Source organism: Somniosus microcephalus, chromosome 20 (assembly GCF_052327205.1).
Source record: "Somniosus microcephalus isolate GS21.2 chromosome 20, FLI_Smic_1.0, whole genome shotgun sequence".
In the NCBI taxonomy this organism is placed as follows: Eukaryota; Metazoa; Chordata; class Chondrichthyes; order Squaliformes; family Somniosidae; genus Somniosus; species Somniosus microcephalus.
The window spans coordinates 24,372,971-24,391,373 of record NC_141006.1 but is presented as its reverse complement, the minus strand read 5'-3'; the positions used below and the strand labels follow the sequence as shown (position 1 = coordinate 24,391,373).

The following is an 18,403-nucleotide window of genomic DNA, read 5'->3' as shown; positions in this document are numbered from 1 at the left end:
AATAACTAGATATTGTACGGATACTGGTAGGACAACATAGATAAGTGACTGCACAGTTTGGTCCTGTGAGAAGTTTGATGTTCAAATTCTGAATTTTTTTTTTTTTAAAGCCAAAATCAGAAGATGGCAGGGCACCCAGACCTGGCCACTTTGAAATGGTTCAGAATTAGCATTCTTTGAAAGGATATGCTACCCGAAAAGAAATAGCTTTGGCACCTGAACTAACGGCCAGCACAGGTTCTGAGCATACTCCCAACCCTGTCATTTGAGCAATGCCTCCAGTAAAGAGAGAGAAAAGCCTGAAGGCCACAGACGGAGGCATTAACCCAACTCTTTGCTCTTGGGAAAAACAACTTCCTTTGCAGTTGTACCAATAGCATGTGAGCTCACGCAGCCACAGAGGACTGGGCTCCAAATCGGGTCTGGCTCGTTACTGCATTGCTGAACATGAATAGGCCCAGGCCCAGCAAACTGGCAAAAGAGCCATCATATCATCAATGTGGCAACGGAGTGGTCCTAACACTGTAAAATAGTAACAGAGATGACTTGAGAACAGCAGGCTCAAATTAGCTTTAATTTGTTTTTAAGCGAGGCATGCATAGACCTGCGGCCATACCCTGCTGTTTGATGATACCCTAGGCTGTTTACACCCACAGTGGCAACCATGCTAACTGGTGCCCAAACGGGCTTACAAATTGGCATTAAACCAGCCTGTTCTGCTCATGCCAGGGTCTTTTGCTGAAATTATCGACCGGAGGAATTTCAACCCCACTTTAAAAAGGAAAGTTTCATTCATCGCAAGTTTAAAAAATTCCAGAAGCCCTGATTTTACAGCAGTATCAGTGCCGTTGGCCCGCTGTGTCATGTAGCAAAGCCGGTCTCACCGAATTTTGCAAGGCTGGTCTCACCGAATTTTGCAAAGCTGGTCTCACTGAATTTTGCAAAGCCAACCCCTCCTCCACAGTTAAATAGACTCTCTGTGCATAAACAAAAAGGATGCAGTGAGCCCTGCCAGTGGCCTGGTTGGAGGGGAGAAGGGACTCAGGAAATCCAGTGAGGCAGCAGCACTTAAAGGGCTGCTGCTCACCATTCCAGGGAGGTGCGTTTTTCTTGCGACAAGAAGTATGTTGGCTGGAGAAGAACTCTTACAGGAATGCTGGCAACGGTTACGCACCAGCAGGTGTGTCTGGAAACAGGAATTTGGGGAAAACCGACCCTCTAAGGGCATCCTGCTACAAAAGCTGCAGAAAAGGGCACTGAGTCTCTGGAGCAGTCGGCTACCCTCTTCCAGAAATACAGGTCAAAGCTACTTGGACAGAGGTAGCCAAGAGAATAAATGGTGTTTTCTGGATCCAAACAGCCTGGGAACAAAGAAGAAAGAAGTTTCGAGGCATCGGGAAGAGCGCCAAGGTAAGTGAACCCACCTTTGCAGGCATTATATTACTGTTAGAGTCAGTTCACTGAGCCAACTAAATTTGTGAGCTGTAAGACTGCCAGCATGTTGAAAATATCCTGACATCCTTGTAACTTATCCTTTTCAGCCTTGGCTCAGTGGTACCATTGGTGCCTCTGAAGGTTGGTACCATTGGTGTCCCACGCCACAGACTTGAGCGCCTAATCTGGGCTGGCACGTCAGTGCCGTACTGAGTGAGCGCTACAAGGTGCCGTCTTCTGGGTAAGATGTTAAAGAGAGGTCCCAAGCACCCTCTCAGGTAGTCCAAAAGATCCCCTGGCACTATTTCGAATAAGAGCAGGGGAGTTAACTCCAGTGTGCTGGCCAATATTTATCCCTCAACCAACACCTAAAACAGATTATCTGGTCATTATCTTATTGCTGCTTGCAGGACCTTGCTGTGCACAAATTGGATGCCACGTTTCCTGCATTACAACAGTGACTACACTTCAAAAGTACTTCATTGGCTGTAAAGCGCTTTGGGACGCCCTGAGGTCGTGAAAGGCGCTATATAAATGCAAGTTCTTTCTTTCTTTCTTGGATTGGTGCAGTCTGAGGTGGCAGCTGTCAATCAAGCAATTCAAGTAAGCTACATCATGCACCTTTGCTCAGTGTAAGCAACATCACAGATCCTAGCACCACAGGGCATTTAGATAACCCACTTCAGGGAGTATTTAGGCTTTGCACCAGGTGAGGAAGTAGGAGACGCAGGCCTTACAGCATCATCAAGGGAAAGCAAGTTGGCAGCCATTAAAGGACCTGACTTGTAAAATCTGACAATACTGTACAGACGAGAGGACAGCCTGGGGCGGCGCTCACCCAGAGGTTGTGAAATTCGGTGTGGCGCCTAATGAATAAAATGAACATATTACGAGGGCAGCACTGGCCACCAGCACAGCCTTCCTGCCTGCGATCTGTCCTTACCACAAAACACGTACTGCTACGAATCAGAAATACAGGCCTGTGCCCAGACACCGAGACCTACAGTCACCCTGGCAAGGCTCCCCTGGCAGTGCAAAACCCTCGCAAGATCAGAGCTCTGCATTCACACAGACCAGCAACAATAGAAGATCTGCTCCATATAATACCGGCAGTTTTCTAAATTTAGGCACAAGTAGAGAATTTGTTTTCCATCAAAAGGTGCACGGCCTTCATATTTTGTTGAAGATTGGGAACATCCCTTTTCATCCCAGTGTACCTGCAGTTAAGGTTGCCAACTCCGGCTAGACATATTCCTAGAGGTTTCATCACATGACTGCCCGCCTCCAGTCAGACAGTCATTTTTTTCCCCCATCTCCAATATTTTTTATAAGTTCAAAGAAATTTGAAAAAAAACACTTTGTTTTAATGCCCATGATGACTTTTCTCCTGGGTCGCTCGCAGCAGAATCATTAATTCTTGGCCACTCCAGGGCAATCCTGGAGAGTTGGCAACCCTACCTGCAAATGATACAATTTAAGTCACTATAATCATGCATTTTAGAAGCAAAAGGTTTCCTAATCCCTTCACCATGCAAGCTGTGCCCATCTGAAAACAAAGCTTCAAGCACTGGACTATTTCTGCCGAGCTGGAAGTGCAATTTGTCTTGGTTCGCTCGTTGTCAATCCTGCATCAAGTATACCAGCGATCTAAAAGAATAGTTTATTTGCAAAGTCGGACGGCATGCAGGCTGCAGTGAGTTACAGCATTGAAATGCACTTGAAACGAGGGCTAAGCTTGCCGCGTTTCTCACCATGGTCTAAAGGCCCAGGTTGCTTTTGATCTGTGTAACTTGCTTTCCATTCACGTTGTAGAATACAGATTGAACCTCCCAGGGGGAGGGGGAAAAAAGAATTATTTCTCTTCTTACTGAGCGTAGGCGCAGAGACACCAAAGTGCTCACCGGCTGACATAAGTTCACAATCTGTAAAGCTTGGTTTGTTTGGAGAATGGAAACATTTGCAGCAGAGGCCCATCGCTGGGGTTGGGTCGGAATACAGGCAGGTTATACTCCGCATCTGGCCCATAGCAGAGCTGACCCGGACCTACTGGTTGGTGGCACTCAACTCCAAAATGGAAAAGTATTCTGTTCCCACAACACGGTGCAAATGTGGGCTGATAAGTGGTAGGTAACATTCGCGCCACACAAGTGCCAGGCAATGACTATCTCCAACAAGCGAGAGTCTAACCACCACCCCTTGACATTCAACGGTATTGCCATCACTGAATCCCCCACCATCAACATCCTGGGGGTCACCATTGACCAGAAACTTAACTGGACCAGCCACATCAACACTGTGGCAACAAGAGCAGGTCAGAGGCTGGGTATTCTGCGACGAGTGTCTCACCTCCTGACTCCCAAAAGCCTTTCCACCATCTACAAGGCGCAAGTAAGGAGCGTGATGGAAGACTCTCCACTTGCCTGGATGAGTACAGCTCCAACAACACTCAAGAAGCTCGACACCATACAGGACAAAGCAGCCCACTTGATTGGCACCCCATCCACCACTTTAAACATTCACTCCCTCCACCATGGCGCACCGTGGCTGCAGTGTGTACCATCTACAAGATGCACTGCAGCATCTCACCAAGGCTTCTTCGGAAGCACCTCCCAAACCCGCGACCTCTTCCACCTAGAAGGACAAGGGCAGCAGGCGCATGGGAACACCACCACCTCCAAGTTCCACTCCAAGTCACGCACCATCCTGACTTAGAAGTATATCGCCAATCCTTCATCGTTGCTGGGTCAAAGTCCTGGAACTACCTCCCTAACAGCACTGTGGGAGTACCTTCACCACACGGACTGCAGCGGTTCAAGAAGGTGGCTCACCACCACCACCTCAAGGACAACTAGGGATAGGCAATAATGGCCTTGCCAGCAACGCCCACATCCCATAAAAAAAGAATTAAAAAAAAGACATCTTCAGACACAAAGTAAAATAATCAAATATTGTGCCCCGTCATTTGGAGTTACAAGGGATTAAAGGTTCTAAAAGGAAGAAACCTGTGACTCAAATTATAACTGACTGCACACATCAGCAGCTTTGTATAAATTGCTATATACAAAAACACACATAAACCAGTGATTGTCCAGTGAGCAACTGTTGAGTATAAATCAATCCACTCTTGTAGTGACTCTCTATAATCATTAGTAGCACAGGGACCACATCACTGGGCATCAACGAGGTGTTAAAGTGAGATTGCTGCTGCAAAAAAACTAAAGGCACAAATTTAAACGGAAGACGACTTCCTCTGTTCACTTCACCATAGATTTGTTGGACAGCTTTAACAATTGCAGCCTGTAAACTCAGCTCTGGCTTCAGGTTTCATTCCTGCACTTCAGGACGTCATCCGAACGCTGATGGGAATGATGCCATACAATCATTCCCGGGCACCCATTATTTTGTTGGTGATTATTTAGCAGATAAATACTAGCTCACTACTGAAGCTCTGATTCCTTTACACATATCCTCGTACAACATACGAAGACTCTGGGCCGTATTTTGCGACCCCTACGGGTGCGTACGAGGTGAGCACGCGCCCGTAGGCGCCGCACAAGTTCCGGGTTTAGGCATGCGAAGCGCAAGTGCAAAAACCCGGAACTTGCGATCTGTCAATAATCCTCGACAGATCATCCGCATCCCCGGAAGATGGGCCTCTGCTGGTGGAGAGTTGCGCTTTTTGACCAACTTCCGCCCGCTGAATGCCTGTGAAATTCTTACGCCTGGTAAGAGCAGACGTAAGGGCCTGCTTTTACCAGCATAAGAGTTTGTTTTTTAAACTCATTTATCCATTAAAAACCCTGTCCAATAAAGGTAAGTTTATTTTAAGTCCCATTAAAACAATTTTTTTTCAAAAAAATTAAATGTTTAAAATATTTAATTAAATGGCATTTTAATTAATTTTAAATGCGTCATTTATAAAAAATTATTTCATGTGTTTGTGCATTTTTTAGTGTGATCTCCATTCATACTTATGGGGATTCTGTACGTACGGAACTGTCGTAAGTATGAATGGAGATTCCCTTCTTTCATTGGTTGGGCCGGCCCACGTGATCCCAGAGGCACCAATGAACCGCAGGCGCCCCGGGATACGGGAGCCTCTGCCCGCAGGCGCCCCGGGATACGGGAGCCTCTGCCCGCAGGCGCCCCGGGATACGGGAGCCTCTGCCCGCAGGTACCCGGAGAGCCCCAGGATCGCGAGTCTCCATACCTCCCGGGCCACCAGGTAAATGCGTAGATATTTTACAGGTCGGAGGCGTCCGCCCGCGGGAAACCTCCGATCGCAAATGTTGGGCCTCTCTGTCCAAAAGCCACTGCAGAGTATGTATTATCTTGGTCTGTTCAAAATTAATGGGAAAGAACCACACAAAGCAGCCCCCCACCCCGCCCAAAATCCCCCCAAATAAAACATCTTAATCGAATGAGAGAAGTCAGTCATATCTTCCACTGCAAATCACATTTGTCCAAGAACTGCTGCTTTCCACCCAAGGCAACCAGCACCTTTGCATACAAAAATCAGCTGACAAATAAATAAGGTAATTTGCTAAACTCATCAGTGTTATTGATGATCTTTTCATAGAATCATAGAATAGTACAGCACAGAAGGAGACCTTTCGAAGAGCTATCCAATTATGCCCCGGCTCTTTCCTCAGATCCCTGCAATTTTTTCTCCTTCAAGTATTTATCCAATTCCCTTTGAAAGCCACGATTGAATCCGTTTGCACCACCCTATCAGGCAGTGCATTTCAAATCCTAGCCACTTGTGTGAGAAAGATTTTCTTCATGTGGCCTCTGGTTCTTTTGCCAATCACCTTAAACCTGTGCCCTCTGGTTATCGACCCTTCAGCCATTGGAAACAGTTTCTCTTTAATTACTCAATCTAAACTCTTCATGATTTTAAACACCTCCATCAAATCTTCTCTTAGCCTTCTCTGCTCTAAGGAGAAGTACTCTGACTTTGTCCCAAAGCCTCAAGTCACTTCTTGCCTTTGATGGAAGGAGGGAGGTCTTGGGGGTGCTTTTCATCGCTGACATCTCGCAGTTCTCCTTCCATCGCTGCACCCGGGAGGTCATAGAGACTCTGTACAGCAGGCGAGGGGATTGCATTGTCTTCTCTCGGAGCAGAGAGAAGCCGGACGAGCGGGCATGAGGAATGGGGAGGAGGAAGGAAGGGAGGAGGCAGGCAGCCAGCCAAACCCCCTTCCAGATGGGCTGTCCGTGAACGCCTCATCAGAATCTTGATTCGACTGAATGAAACCCCGGTACCTCCATGCCCAGGAGCGGATACATGGCACTTTAGTCTTTCCTACCCTAACCTGCAAGATCTGTCCTGCAAAACTACTTCACTCAGCTGAACTCCAAGCTTCCCCGTCTGTTCATGTGCCATTGCACGGTCAGAACCAACTAGGAAAACCTTTGTTGGGGAGCGGCAAAGAATGGGACATTCTGTTTCAGATGACTGGCTGTCTCTGGTTACTTTTCAGTGCCTTATTCACACGGCAACACAAAGGAGGAGCTTATTACAAAGCTGCGATACAGTTGCAGGGTTCAATTAACACCATACATCAAGGCAGTGTTGCTCAGGCAATTCATTAAAAGTCAATGGAGCCTTGGAGCACACAGTGCAAGCCAGCTGTTCTGCTGCTCAGATTAGCGTTTTCCGCTACAGAGGCAAAGTTTTGCTGTCCAATTGCAGCCCTTCCATTCCCACAGCAGTCATGTTTATTGCTCAGATAGGCACCATCCATTTAGAGTTGTCAAATGTGCTTGTACATATTCCTGGAGGCTTCATCACATAACCGCCATCCACCTCACCCAGTCAAAGAGCCTTTCTCCCCACCATCGCCAATATTTTTATAACTCAAACAAAACTGTTAAAAAAAAGTGTTTTCTTCATTTTCTTTGAAGTGCCCCTATGATTTTTCTCCAGAGTTGCTCGCAGCAGTGATGAATCTTTAATTCCTGGGGACTCTGGGACAGTCCTGGAGAGTTGGAAACACTACCTCCATTGCCAATACAAACATAGCAAAATAGGAGCAGGAGTCGGCCATTCGAGCCTGCTCCGCCATTCAATATGATCATGGCTGATCCTCTATCTCAATACCATATTCCCGCGCTCTCCCCATACCCCTTGATGCCTTTCGTGTCTAGAAATCTATCTACTTCTTAAATATATTCAGTGACTTGGCCTCCACAGCCTTCTGTGGTAGAGAATTCCACAGGTTCACCACCCTCTGAGTGAAGACATGTCTCCTCATCTCAGTTCTAAATGTCCTACCCCATATCCTGAGACTGTGACCCCTCGTTCTAGACCCCCAGCCAGGGGAAACATTCACCCTGCATCCAGTCTGTCTAGCCCTGTCAGAATTTTATATATTAGAATTAGTTAGGAAGCTCTCACCATGAGAGGAGCAGCATTACAACAGTGACTACACTTCAAAAGTACTTAAATTGGCTGTAAAGCACTAGGGACGTCCCGAGGTTGTGAAAGGTGCTATAGAAATGCAAGTCTTTCTTTCTAAGAAAAGGATTTTTTTTCAGTCTAATTTTAACTAATCAGTGGTCCAAACCAATGTGTCACAGGGTGATGCTTACTATGGATGTCTCCGAGTTGCCCTCAATATATAACTCAACAAATATTGTCAAGATCTTTATTTTATATTCATATTTAATCATATTTCACTGAAATAATTGAATTCTAGGTGCCCTTCAACTTTGACCGAAGGACAATTGAGTTTAGTTGAGGAAATGGGCTATAAAAGAGGGAGAAAGGGGCGAGAGAAAGGGAGGTGTAGAATACAGGAGTCATGACAAGTCAGGCAGTCCTCACAAGTCACTCACTCGCGCAAGTGAATTATGAAGGCCATACCTGTGAATGAACAGAGTTGTATCCCGCTCTTCTCCCCTTAGAATATTTTGTTTATACCCGCCATAAGATACTAACTCGTTAAATACACCAGTTCTGTTGAGACAGATGAACACTCAATGCAATGAAGCTACGTTGAAAACAAGGCAGACTCCACTTATGGCTGAGATAGCTAATGCAATGAGCAGCTGAGCCACACAAAGCAGGAAAGCTCCAGCTTTGACTGTCATCTATGCCAAGTCCGCGACCTTATTCAGGATTGGGGGGGAGGCACTAAAATTAGCCAAAGCAACCCTAGGTTATGAAAGGGAAAAATCAGCCAGTGTTTCCAATCCTGATCGCAATCGCAATCCAGGCCCCCACCCCCTACTAAAAAGACATTTGTGCGGACATCTGTTGAGTACGTGGTCAAGATAGCTGTGGTGCCCCCCACGGCTGGTTAATATTCAGGTCCTGAAATTCCATGGGCGCGTTCTCAGTCTCCAGCAAGTAACTCTGGCAGGAGACCCCTTAAAAAAACCTAGCATAAACTGGGAGAATCCCCACAGAATTTCAGGGCCATACTGTTCAACTCATCCATAAAGACTGGCCACTGGGGTGAGGTACCAGTGATTCTAGAACGTACCTCAAATGCCTTTGGAAGAGGAGGGCACAAAAGAAACTGGAGGAAAAATGAAGCAAACAGGTAAATTATAAAATAATAACAATTCAGCACACAGATTGTGCCTCTACATACAAGGGGGGGCGGTAGAGCTCGAGTTTGTGCGATAGTGTAAAACAGGTGCTAGCGGGTTGGCAGCCCGTTTTACATCTCTCTCCATTTTTATTGACTACACTTCAAAAAGTACTTAATTGGCTTTAAAGCACTTTGGGACATCCTGAGGTTGTGAAAGGCGCTAGGAGGACTTGGAATCTAAGAACATAACCAAATCACAAAGCAATAGCCTTGAGAAACTGTTTGCTGAGTAGAGCCAGCAGACGTTTCAGAACAGCACAGTGATGGTAGGAGCTAAGTGTAGACAGTGCGGTACACAAAGAGAGAGGCGTTCGACAGGTAAATTTGGGACTGAGTGGTAATTGAATTGGAACACCCCTGGGACCTTAAATCCTAACCAGACAAATAGAATGAAACTCTATTCTCTCTAGCTGTAAAAGTCCGAAGTGAAATGAGTTTGGGCAATACAAATTGAGGTCCTAGTTGGCACGAGTCCCAGTATGAAACTGACTGCAGTCAACACTAACTGAGATTAAACTGGCAGTCTCAGTCATAAAGGCCACACAATGATTGTAGGGGTGGGAATTGGAATTGTCACAGTCACACAGCAACGGGTGAGATTGGGAGTTAAGGTAAGTTGTTAGGCAAAGTCATAGCAGTGGAGCTACGACTTGCCTCCACTGATCTCTCTCCACATGATTGATAGAAATAATCAGCATTATTCTTTGTTCTGACTGAAGTCCAATTGTAAAAGGAGCTGCATGTCAAACACTGCAAGACTTTTTCAAACGAAGAAATAGCTAGAAATCTTACCCATGGCTTTTCCAGTAGAACATCTGTTTGTAGCAACTTAATAAATCATGGAGTTCTTTGAAATGTAATAATATTTTGGCTACCGCAGGTCCTTCTCCCTTTCACACCACTTAAACACCTTCAACGCCAGGTCTTGGTGTTTAGTGCCAATTGTGTAAAGTATAGTATAGATCAGGGAAAGCTAGTGGGTAGTCTCATCTGTACAGTAGCTGTAAGCAGAGAATTAGTTGATATTGAAGAGGCCAGTTAGTTTGCAGCAATGAATGGAGTGCTTTGTATGGCTACATAACTAGCCCAAGTATCTTAGGCTCCACGAAGGCCACCCTATCTAGTGTTGCGGCTGCATGTAAATTATTTATTCAGTTTAGCCTTTCCTTGTGTTAGAAATGGCAAACAATTTAAAAAGAAATAGGATATTCTTTCTGGAGTGATGAAATGTTGAATTTTTAAAAATGTATTACTGCTTGGTGGCAAGTGGCACAACTTTTGATTTTGGTTATTTTTATGCTGTTGTCTATTTAGTCAGAGGGTTAAATTCAGGATCATGAGATTATAATGTTAGGATGATCACAAAGAGTCAACAGAACTAACCCTTCTGCACAGATTATCAATTACTGCATTATTTCTCAAACAAACAGTCAGGTTAAACAATGCAGTAACAAGTCCTCAATAGTTTGCAGTGGATTTACACCGAAAAGTTAAGCATTAGAATGAAGTAATATCTGCTTTGCACTGATGCCAAACTTAGTGGGCCGTATATTCCGATCCCTACGGATGTGTACGCGCTGTGTACCCACCCGTAGGGACATCGGAGATGCCGGTTTCAGGCATGCGCTGAAAATCGGCATTTCCAATCTGTCAAGAATGGTCTTGACAGATCCTCCGGCTGCCCTGGAGAAGGACCTCTACGGGCAGATAGTTCCGCTTTTTGGAAGACACTCTGCCCGCAGAAAACCCTTAGAATTCTTACGCCAGGCCTGCTTTTACCAGGATGAGAGTTGAAATACGTAAAAAAAAAAAAATTTTCACTGATTTATCATTTAAAAATACTTCAAAAAAGGTAAGTTTATTTTTAGTCCTGTAAAAAACTAATTTTTTTTTGTTTAAAATACTTAATTTATTGTAATTTCAAGTTAATTTTTTTTTTTTTTTTTTTAAGTTTTACTATGTTTTTTCATTGATCTCCATTCATATATTTGACAGGTCTTCCTGTCAAATGTATGAAGGGAGGTTCCCTTCTGTGATTGGCTCCCCATGGCCCACGTGATCCCAGGGATGCTGCGAACTACATGTGCCCCTGGGATACCTGGGCCCTGCGCACTTCAAGTTTGGTGAGGCCCAGGAGCGGAAGCGTGCGCGTCCCGGGAGCCCTCAGGTAAGGGCGCAGATTTTTCCAGATCGCAGGCCTCTGCCCGCGGGAGGCCTGTGATCGGAAAATACGGGTCAGTGTAAATCTGGAGTCAGGGCCCAAACTGATTCCTGAGTGGAGTAAAGAGAGAGAGAGAGAGAGAGAGGCATCAAACCTAGATTTCAAAATGCTCAGAATGGTAGGACTATAGGAAGTTTACAGCAAGAGAAAGAATTATTCAGCCCATCGTGTCTGTGCTGACTCGTTGCTCGAACAATCCAAAACTAATCCCATTGCTCTGCTCTCTCCCCGTAGCCCTGTATCTTTTTCTGCTTCAGATATTTATTCCATTTTCCTTAAAAAGTACAATGGCCTCTGCCTCATCCACTCCCTGTGACAAAGCACTACATGCTCCAACAACCCACTGCACAATGAAATTTCTCCCACCCTCTCTGCTCGCCCTCGTAGTGATCATTTTAAGTTGATGATCCCTCAACCAGAGGAAATAATCTTTGCTTATTCACTCATTGCAAAACCCTTCAATATTTAAAACACTCTACTAAATCTCCTCTTAGCATTCCCTGCTCCAGTAGCAACAGTCCCAGGATCTCAAGATTCTCCTATCAGTGATAGTTTCCCATCCCCGACATCATCCTGGTGAGTCTACGCTGTGCACTCTATGGCTTCAATGCCATTTCTACATTGGGTGCCTAAAACTGCACACACTACTCCAACTGTTGCTCAACTAATGTCTTGTATAAACTCATCACTATTTCTTTACTCAACAATGGAAATAAAAATAGAGATATAAAAAATAGGCGGCTGAATCGATATCGACCAAAGTAAAAAATTACCTTCAGAGTGTGTTAAGGGCTGCTGAGATCACAACAGGAGGGGAAACCACACACACACACAAACACTTGAAATGCTAGATTATCTGTCTAACTATCTAACCTGTTTTGCATTTAACAACTCTCTGTTTAAGTTATTTTCTGATTTGTGTTTGATGTAATTTATCACAATCATCACAAATTCATTTACATTTAAGAGCTCGGGCATTTCTTTTCACATTTATTTCAATATCCTATGAATCATTCTGATCGCAGTTTTTTTTTTTTTTTTTTTAAAGTTCACAAATGGTGACAACAGTTTAAGAAAACAAAAATAAATTTTTTATACAAAACCTGCACTGATGACAAAAACAGATTGTTGCTCAACACCCCCCTCCACCCCCCCCCAAAATCAATGAGATGGTAGCTTGAAATGCACAACCATATTGAAGCTCACATTTTGGGAACTAAATTTGAAAGTTAATTTTAAATAAGGTTGATACCACTTAAAAGGTGACGGAAAGTACGGAGAGAGTACTTCCCATTTAAAGTTGCTTTGATTTTAGGTTTTACTCGATACTTCTCTCATGCTCAGGGTTGACAGTTATACACAAGGTTAAAAGCAAATCATTTCATTTCACCGTTTGCAATGTCATTCAAGTACAAACTGGAAGGATTTTTATTGTTATTGAGATTAGATAGTTCAGTTCCTCTTTATTCAGGAAAATATAAAATTGCAAGTGTTTTGAAAGCAATTTTCTGCAGTTACCTGTTGCCTTTGTAAGTGCAACATCAGATGGTTTGGTGCAACAAGTCAGAATGAAGCTCACATTGTTAAAAGCATCGGAGAATATCTTTCTCCGCCGTCACTGGAATATTTATTATTGATTTTAGCCTTCCTGGCGAAGCAAAGACGGTCAACCGCTGGCCCCCCGAAGTAAGCTTCCCACAAAGATCTCACGATCTCTGCGGCGAGAAGTTCGGCTTTTCTGACGTTCAGTTGCAATCAGTGTAAGCTAATGGGGAATCCCTAGTGCGAGCTGCTGTGACGTCAACAAGCAGTCTCGGCAGCCAATCACATTGCAGAATTCTCAGAGACAGGGAACCAGGAAGTGAATAAGCTCCTTTTATTCTAACTTTTTAAAAATGTTATACAGAGCAAAACAAAGATTGGGGCTCTCGCAGGGGGAAAAGGTAACCTGAAATAACGATGAACAAACTTCAAAAAATGATTTTAAAGTTTCTTGAAAATTGTAATTTTTATTAAGATAGATAAATTTGACACTCCACAAAATTTAAATTAGTTTTTCAGGGCCATAACCTTTGTTCAGCAGTCAATACGCTGTTAAAACCCCAGTCACACCTAATCCTAAAGGGTTTAACATTTAATGGGGTAATTAACAGCGATATTACTGCGGAAAAGCCAAAGTTTGTGTCGGTTTCCCTGACTGCTGGCTTGGTTTGTTGGGGTGGGGGGGGGGGGGGGGGGTCGGTCCCAGTGTCGGAGCAGTGAATGACTGACCGCAACTTAAGGATTTCTGCGTTAGGATGCGCTTGCACTAAATCCTGAAGTTGCGATCAATTTCAAAGGGGTAATAACACTTATTACCCACCGCTAATTCCAGGTCACATGTGTGTCGATTTCCTAGTACCTTGGCACGGAGTCTCCAAGAGTTTCCACACATCAGGCACAAATGCCGACCAAAAAAAACAAAATCTTCTGGTTACCATGATCAGTTGCAATTTTAGCACTCTAGGATAGAGAAGATAAGTCATAATCCCCCATAGCACTACAACTTATCCAGCCTAGCATTCAACTAAATTTTAAATACCCGAATATCTTTGACTCTACTACCTTGCCAAACAGATGAGAGGATTATGGCTATGATGAGAGTCATGGAAAACTAAGGGGGGAAAATTTGGTCTCCGGGGTGCTAGGAACTTAGCGCCCGAGTGCGGTGATTTTAGCGCAGCTCGCGAAATTGACCAGTCATTTTGTGGCGGCGCTAAACACTACCACCACGATATCCCACGCTCACAGATCGTGACGTGAGTCGAGTGTGCAACGCCCCGGACCGGATATTGAGTTGTGCCCCCTGCCTTAGCGCCTGCCGCTAGGAACAACAGGTAGTGGGGAATGTTTTCAAGTCGGGAAGGGGCAGGGGGAGCGTTATTTAAAGGCGGGCGCTTCCTGCCTTTTCTTGTTGGCAAAATTTTTGGTATACGCAGGTTGCGAGGGAGAGAGATGTCTGGAGAGATTTAACGCTGTCCTAAGGAGTTTAGGTCCTCAGCACCACTTTTGAGGTTCCTAAGCGCCGAGCTCTTTCCCTGGGCCTATCCATTAGTGCTACCAACACAATTGCTTTCGAGATCTCTCCAGGCCGAGATTCAAGGCTGCAATGAGCAGGGTGTGGCTGGCCAGCAAGATGGCCCCTCCCCTTTAAGAACTGGACGGCGCCAGTCTGTCTGGCTTCCATGGCAACGGACATCGCCTGAGCTTCGGTAGCGTTCTGAGGTAGCACCTCGCTCCCTGATGTTTGCGCCTTGAGAGAAGTGTGTAGTGCCTGATTTAGCGCTTAAATCACCTCCATGAGCGATAGAGGCGAATTTTGCAGTCGGAGGTGATAATTAGCGCTGAGCGGATATGAGTGCCCCAAAATGGGCAATACCCAATTTTTCCCCTTAAGGCTCCGGTTGCTGCAGTAAAGAAATTTGGGCAGGGCACGACTGTTTCAATAAAGTATTCAAACTTCGAGGGGGTGAATAATGAAAGATTATTGCTGCTGGTTGCTCATTTGTAACAAGGGAACAGAGACAAATAGGGCACTCTGCCACATTTCAGATCATAATAAGGTCTTTATATTTTTTGTATCCATTTATCAAATGTATCTCATCACTTTTAAATGCGATTATGGTATGCTGGGAGAGCATCTTCAACAGAGACACACCTGTAAGTGGTTTGTTCACGTTGGGGGAAGATGCATATTGCGGTCTGGTAAGGAAACCGTCACTTTAAAGACAGATGGAAACCACTGTCTCGATAAATGGTGTTCATGGATTTCCACACTCGCTCGGGAGACAAAGCATTATTCATATGCACGAGAGGGGATTGTTGTGTCCGTCAGTAGTAAGACTCAGGCTGCAGGAGAACGGTACAACAGGTGTTTACTCAACGTGGCTCACTCTGGAACTTAACTGTACAGATTACTACTCAGTGCTATATACAGGTGTGGTTACTGCCGGTACTGCAGTATACATGAGCTGTAAAAAGTAGTTCCCCCCCTTAAAAGGTATATACATTATAATTCCTCCCCTTTTAGATTAACAGTACCATAACACTCATTTAACAATTAAATATCAAACTAATTACAATTAACACTTGAACATACAACGTTAGCTGAAAATAGTCCATTTATATATTCAGTCTTTGGGGAGGCTTCCTGATCCTTTCTGGATAGCGCCTTTCCCAAGTGTCTCGCTCTTGGTGCGGAGGCGATTCTGGCACCCTGTCGTCGGTTGGGTCATCAGCTTCCGATGCTACTGTTTCTGGGGTAGATGTGACCTGTACGTCGGGTTCATCACCAGGTACGTATGGGCGAGGCATGGGGTTGACTTGTTCCTGTGACTCTAGGATCTGGTTAGCATGGCGTCTCACGATGTTCTCCCCAACGTCCACTGTGTACATTAGTGGGCCCTGCCGTGTGCATATGGTTCCTGGCTGCCATTTATCTCTTCGGTAGTCGCGGGCCAAGACTGGTTGCCCTACATTGAAGCTCCTTGTTGGCTTCTCATGGATGTGCTGGAATTGCTTACTCTCAACATCTCTTCGTACGTTTGGTCTGAGCAAATCCAGGCGAGATCTTAACCTTCGGTTAAAGAACATCATGGCCGGGGCCTGGTTGGTGACTGCATGTGTCGCATTCCGGTAGGCGAACAGGAAATTGTCCACCTTATGCTGCAGCGGAATGTTGTCATTATACATAGCCTTTATTGCCTTCTTAAAGGTTGTACGAACCTCTCAGCCAATCCATTTGTGGCTGGATGATACGGGGCGGATGTGTAATGCCTTACCCCATTCTTCTTCATAAACCTCCGGAACTCTTCGGACACAAACTGTGGTCCGTTATCGGGGCAAATCTGTTCTGGCAAGCCATTCCTGGCAAAAATGGTCCATAGGACTGCAATAGTTTTCTCCATGGTGGTGGAGGACATTTTGATGACCTCAGGCCATTTCGAGTGCGCATCCACGGCTATTAAGAACATTGAGTCCATGAATGGACCAGCAAAATCAATATGCACCCGTTGCCATGGAGATGAGGGCCACTCCCATGGGCGTAGAGGGGCATGTGGTGGTGCATTTTGGACTTACTGGCATCCTGAGCAGCTCTTGGTCAGGTCCTCGATTTGTTTATCGATTCCTGGCCACCACACAAGCCCTGGCAAGGCTTTTCATTTTTACCCCTCCCAGATGACCCTCATGAAGCACATTGAGCCCTCTATCCCTTAACTTGGGTGGAATAACCACTCGGGATCCACACATCAAGGTCCCCCGGCACACTGACAGCTGTTCTCTTCTTGTCGAGAATGCTGGCAACAGTGAGTCGCCATATGCTGGCCATCCCTTCACCGTCAAATCATATACCCGAGACAGTGTCGGGTCATTTCAGGTCTCCTGTTCTATACGAGCGTTAGTTACCGGTAGGTATTCAACTATAGTCGAATGAAATATTTCAACAGGATCCACTGCTGGTGCTTCCTCCGCAGTAGGCAGTGGCAGGCGTGATAGCCCATCAGCATTTCCATGCTGTTTCGTGCCCTTATATTCAACCTCATAGTGGTGCACCCCTAGAGAGAGTGACCATCTTTGTAGTTGTTGCGCAGTCATCACTGGAACGTCCTTCTTCAGATTAAAAATGGAGACAAGAGGCTGGTGATCAGTCAGCAAGATGAATTTCTGCCCGTGCAGATAGTGATTGAACTTTTTCACTCCCCACACTAGGCCGAGGACCTCCCTGTCAATCTGGGCGTAGTTACGCTTGGCTGAGGTTAGTGATCGTGATGCAAAAGCTATTGGCCTCTCTGAGCCGTCCGAGAATTTGTGCGACAGCACCGCTCCAATGCCGCAGGGTGACGCATCACATGCCAACCGAATTGGTAGTGCTGGGTTGAAATGGGCCAATACCTCTTTCGATGTGATTAGTGTTTTGCTCTTCTGGAAAGCTCGTTTACATTCGTCACTCCACTTCCATGGCACCCCAGTTTGCAATAGGGTGTTCGGTGGGTGTAGTATTGTAGACAAATTTGGCAAGAACTTATGGTAGTAGTTTACCAGCCCGAGGAACGACTTCAGTTGTGACACGTTTTCCAGTGCTGGAGCCTTGACTACTGCCTCAATCTTTTTGGGGACTTATGTAACCCCTCTTTATCGATAACGTGGCCACAATACGAGATCTGTTTTTTTAAAAACTCGCATTTGGGGCGGTTAGCTCTGAGCCCATATTCCTTCAATCTAGTGAGCACCTGCTCCAGGTTGGTGAGGTGATCACTGTCATTTTCGCCCGTGACCAGGATGTCGTCCAAATAACACTGGGTCCCTGGGATCCCTTGCAGGACTTGTTCCATTGCACTCTGCCAAATAGCCGGAGCTGATGCTACCCCGAATACCAGCCGGTTGTATTGGTAGAGACCTTTATGGGTGTTGATTGTGAGGTATTTTTTTGATGCTTCTTCTACCTCCATTTGCAGATACGCCTGGGCCAGATCAATCTTAGTGAAGCGTTTCCCTCCAGATAGCGAGGCGAAAATATCTTCAATCCGCGGAAGTGGATATTGTACGGTGTGAAGGACTGGGTTCACTGTTACCTTGAAGTCCCCACAGATGCGAACCTTCCTTGGTTCCCCAGGCGTGCTGCTCAACGACTTTTTCATCACAGGGACGATGGGTGTAGCCCACTCGCTCCTGTCTACCTTGGATAGTACTCCTGAACGTTCCAAACTCTCCAGCTCTGCTTCGATGGCTGGGCGGATCACAAAAGGTACCGGTCTGGCCTTAAAAAAATCTTGGGCTTGCGTTTTGTTCGATTTTAATTGTTGCTGTTATGCCTTTTAGTGTTCCGAGTCCTTGCTGGAACACTTCTTGCGCGTCGGTTAGGATCTTTGACAGTCGCCCAGGTGTGACGTCGTCATCCTTTTTGGCAGCCACATTCAGTGCTTGTATGGAATGCCAATCCAGCTGTATTTTCCGGATCCATTCACGTCCCAGTAATGGTGATCCTCCATCTTGCAACACATACAGGTCTAGTTTTGGTGTTTCCTTACCGTTATATATAACTGTCACCCTTATTTTTCCTTTGGGGTAGACTTTTTGCCCCGTGTACGTCTTCAAAATAATTTGTGTC

The 18,403-nt window shown here is 45.4% G+C and overlaps 1 protein-coding gene and 1 long non-coding RNA gene across 4 annotated transcripts in view; one reads left to right on the top strand and one right to left on the bottom strand.

The window, feature by feature from the left end:
* Positions 1-18,403, bottom strand: part of LOC147103092 (ephrin type-A receptor 7-like) — a 204,419-nt gene that overhangs the window by 45,006 nt on the left and 141,010 nt on the right. The window contains exon 4 of one of the 2 annotated variants that reach the window (XM_085962413.1): positions 13,534-15,144. The exons of the other annotated variant lie outside the window; for it this stretch is intronic. Within the exon in view, the coding sequence (XP_085818539.1) occupies positions 15,140-15,144 (5 nt within the window). The 3' untranslated portion in view covers positions 13,534-15,139. Of the gene's footprint in view, positions 1-13,533; positions 15,145-18,403 lie in introns of those variants that run through there. 2 annotated transcript variants of the gene reach the window in all.
* LOC147103093 (uncharacterized) overlaps positions 5,504-18,403 on the top strand; it is a 36,856-nt gene continuing 23,956 nt past the window's right edge. For both annotated transcript variants that reach the window (XR_015072892.1, XR_015072893.1), the window contains exon 1: positions 5,504-5,659. This is a non-coding gene — a long non-coding RNA (uncharacterized LOC147103093). The remainder of the gene's footprint in view (positions 5,660-18,403) is intronic.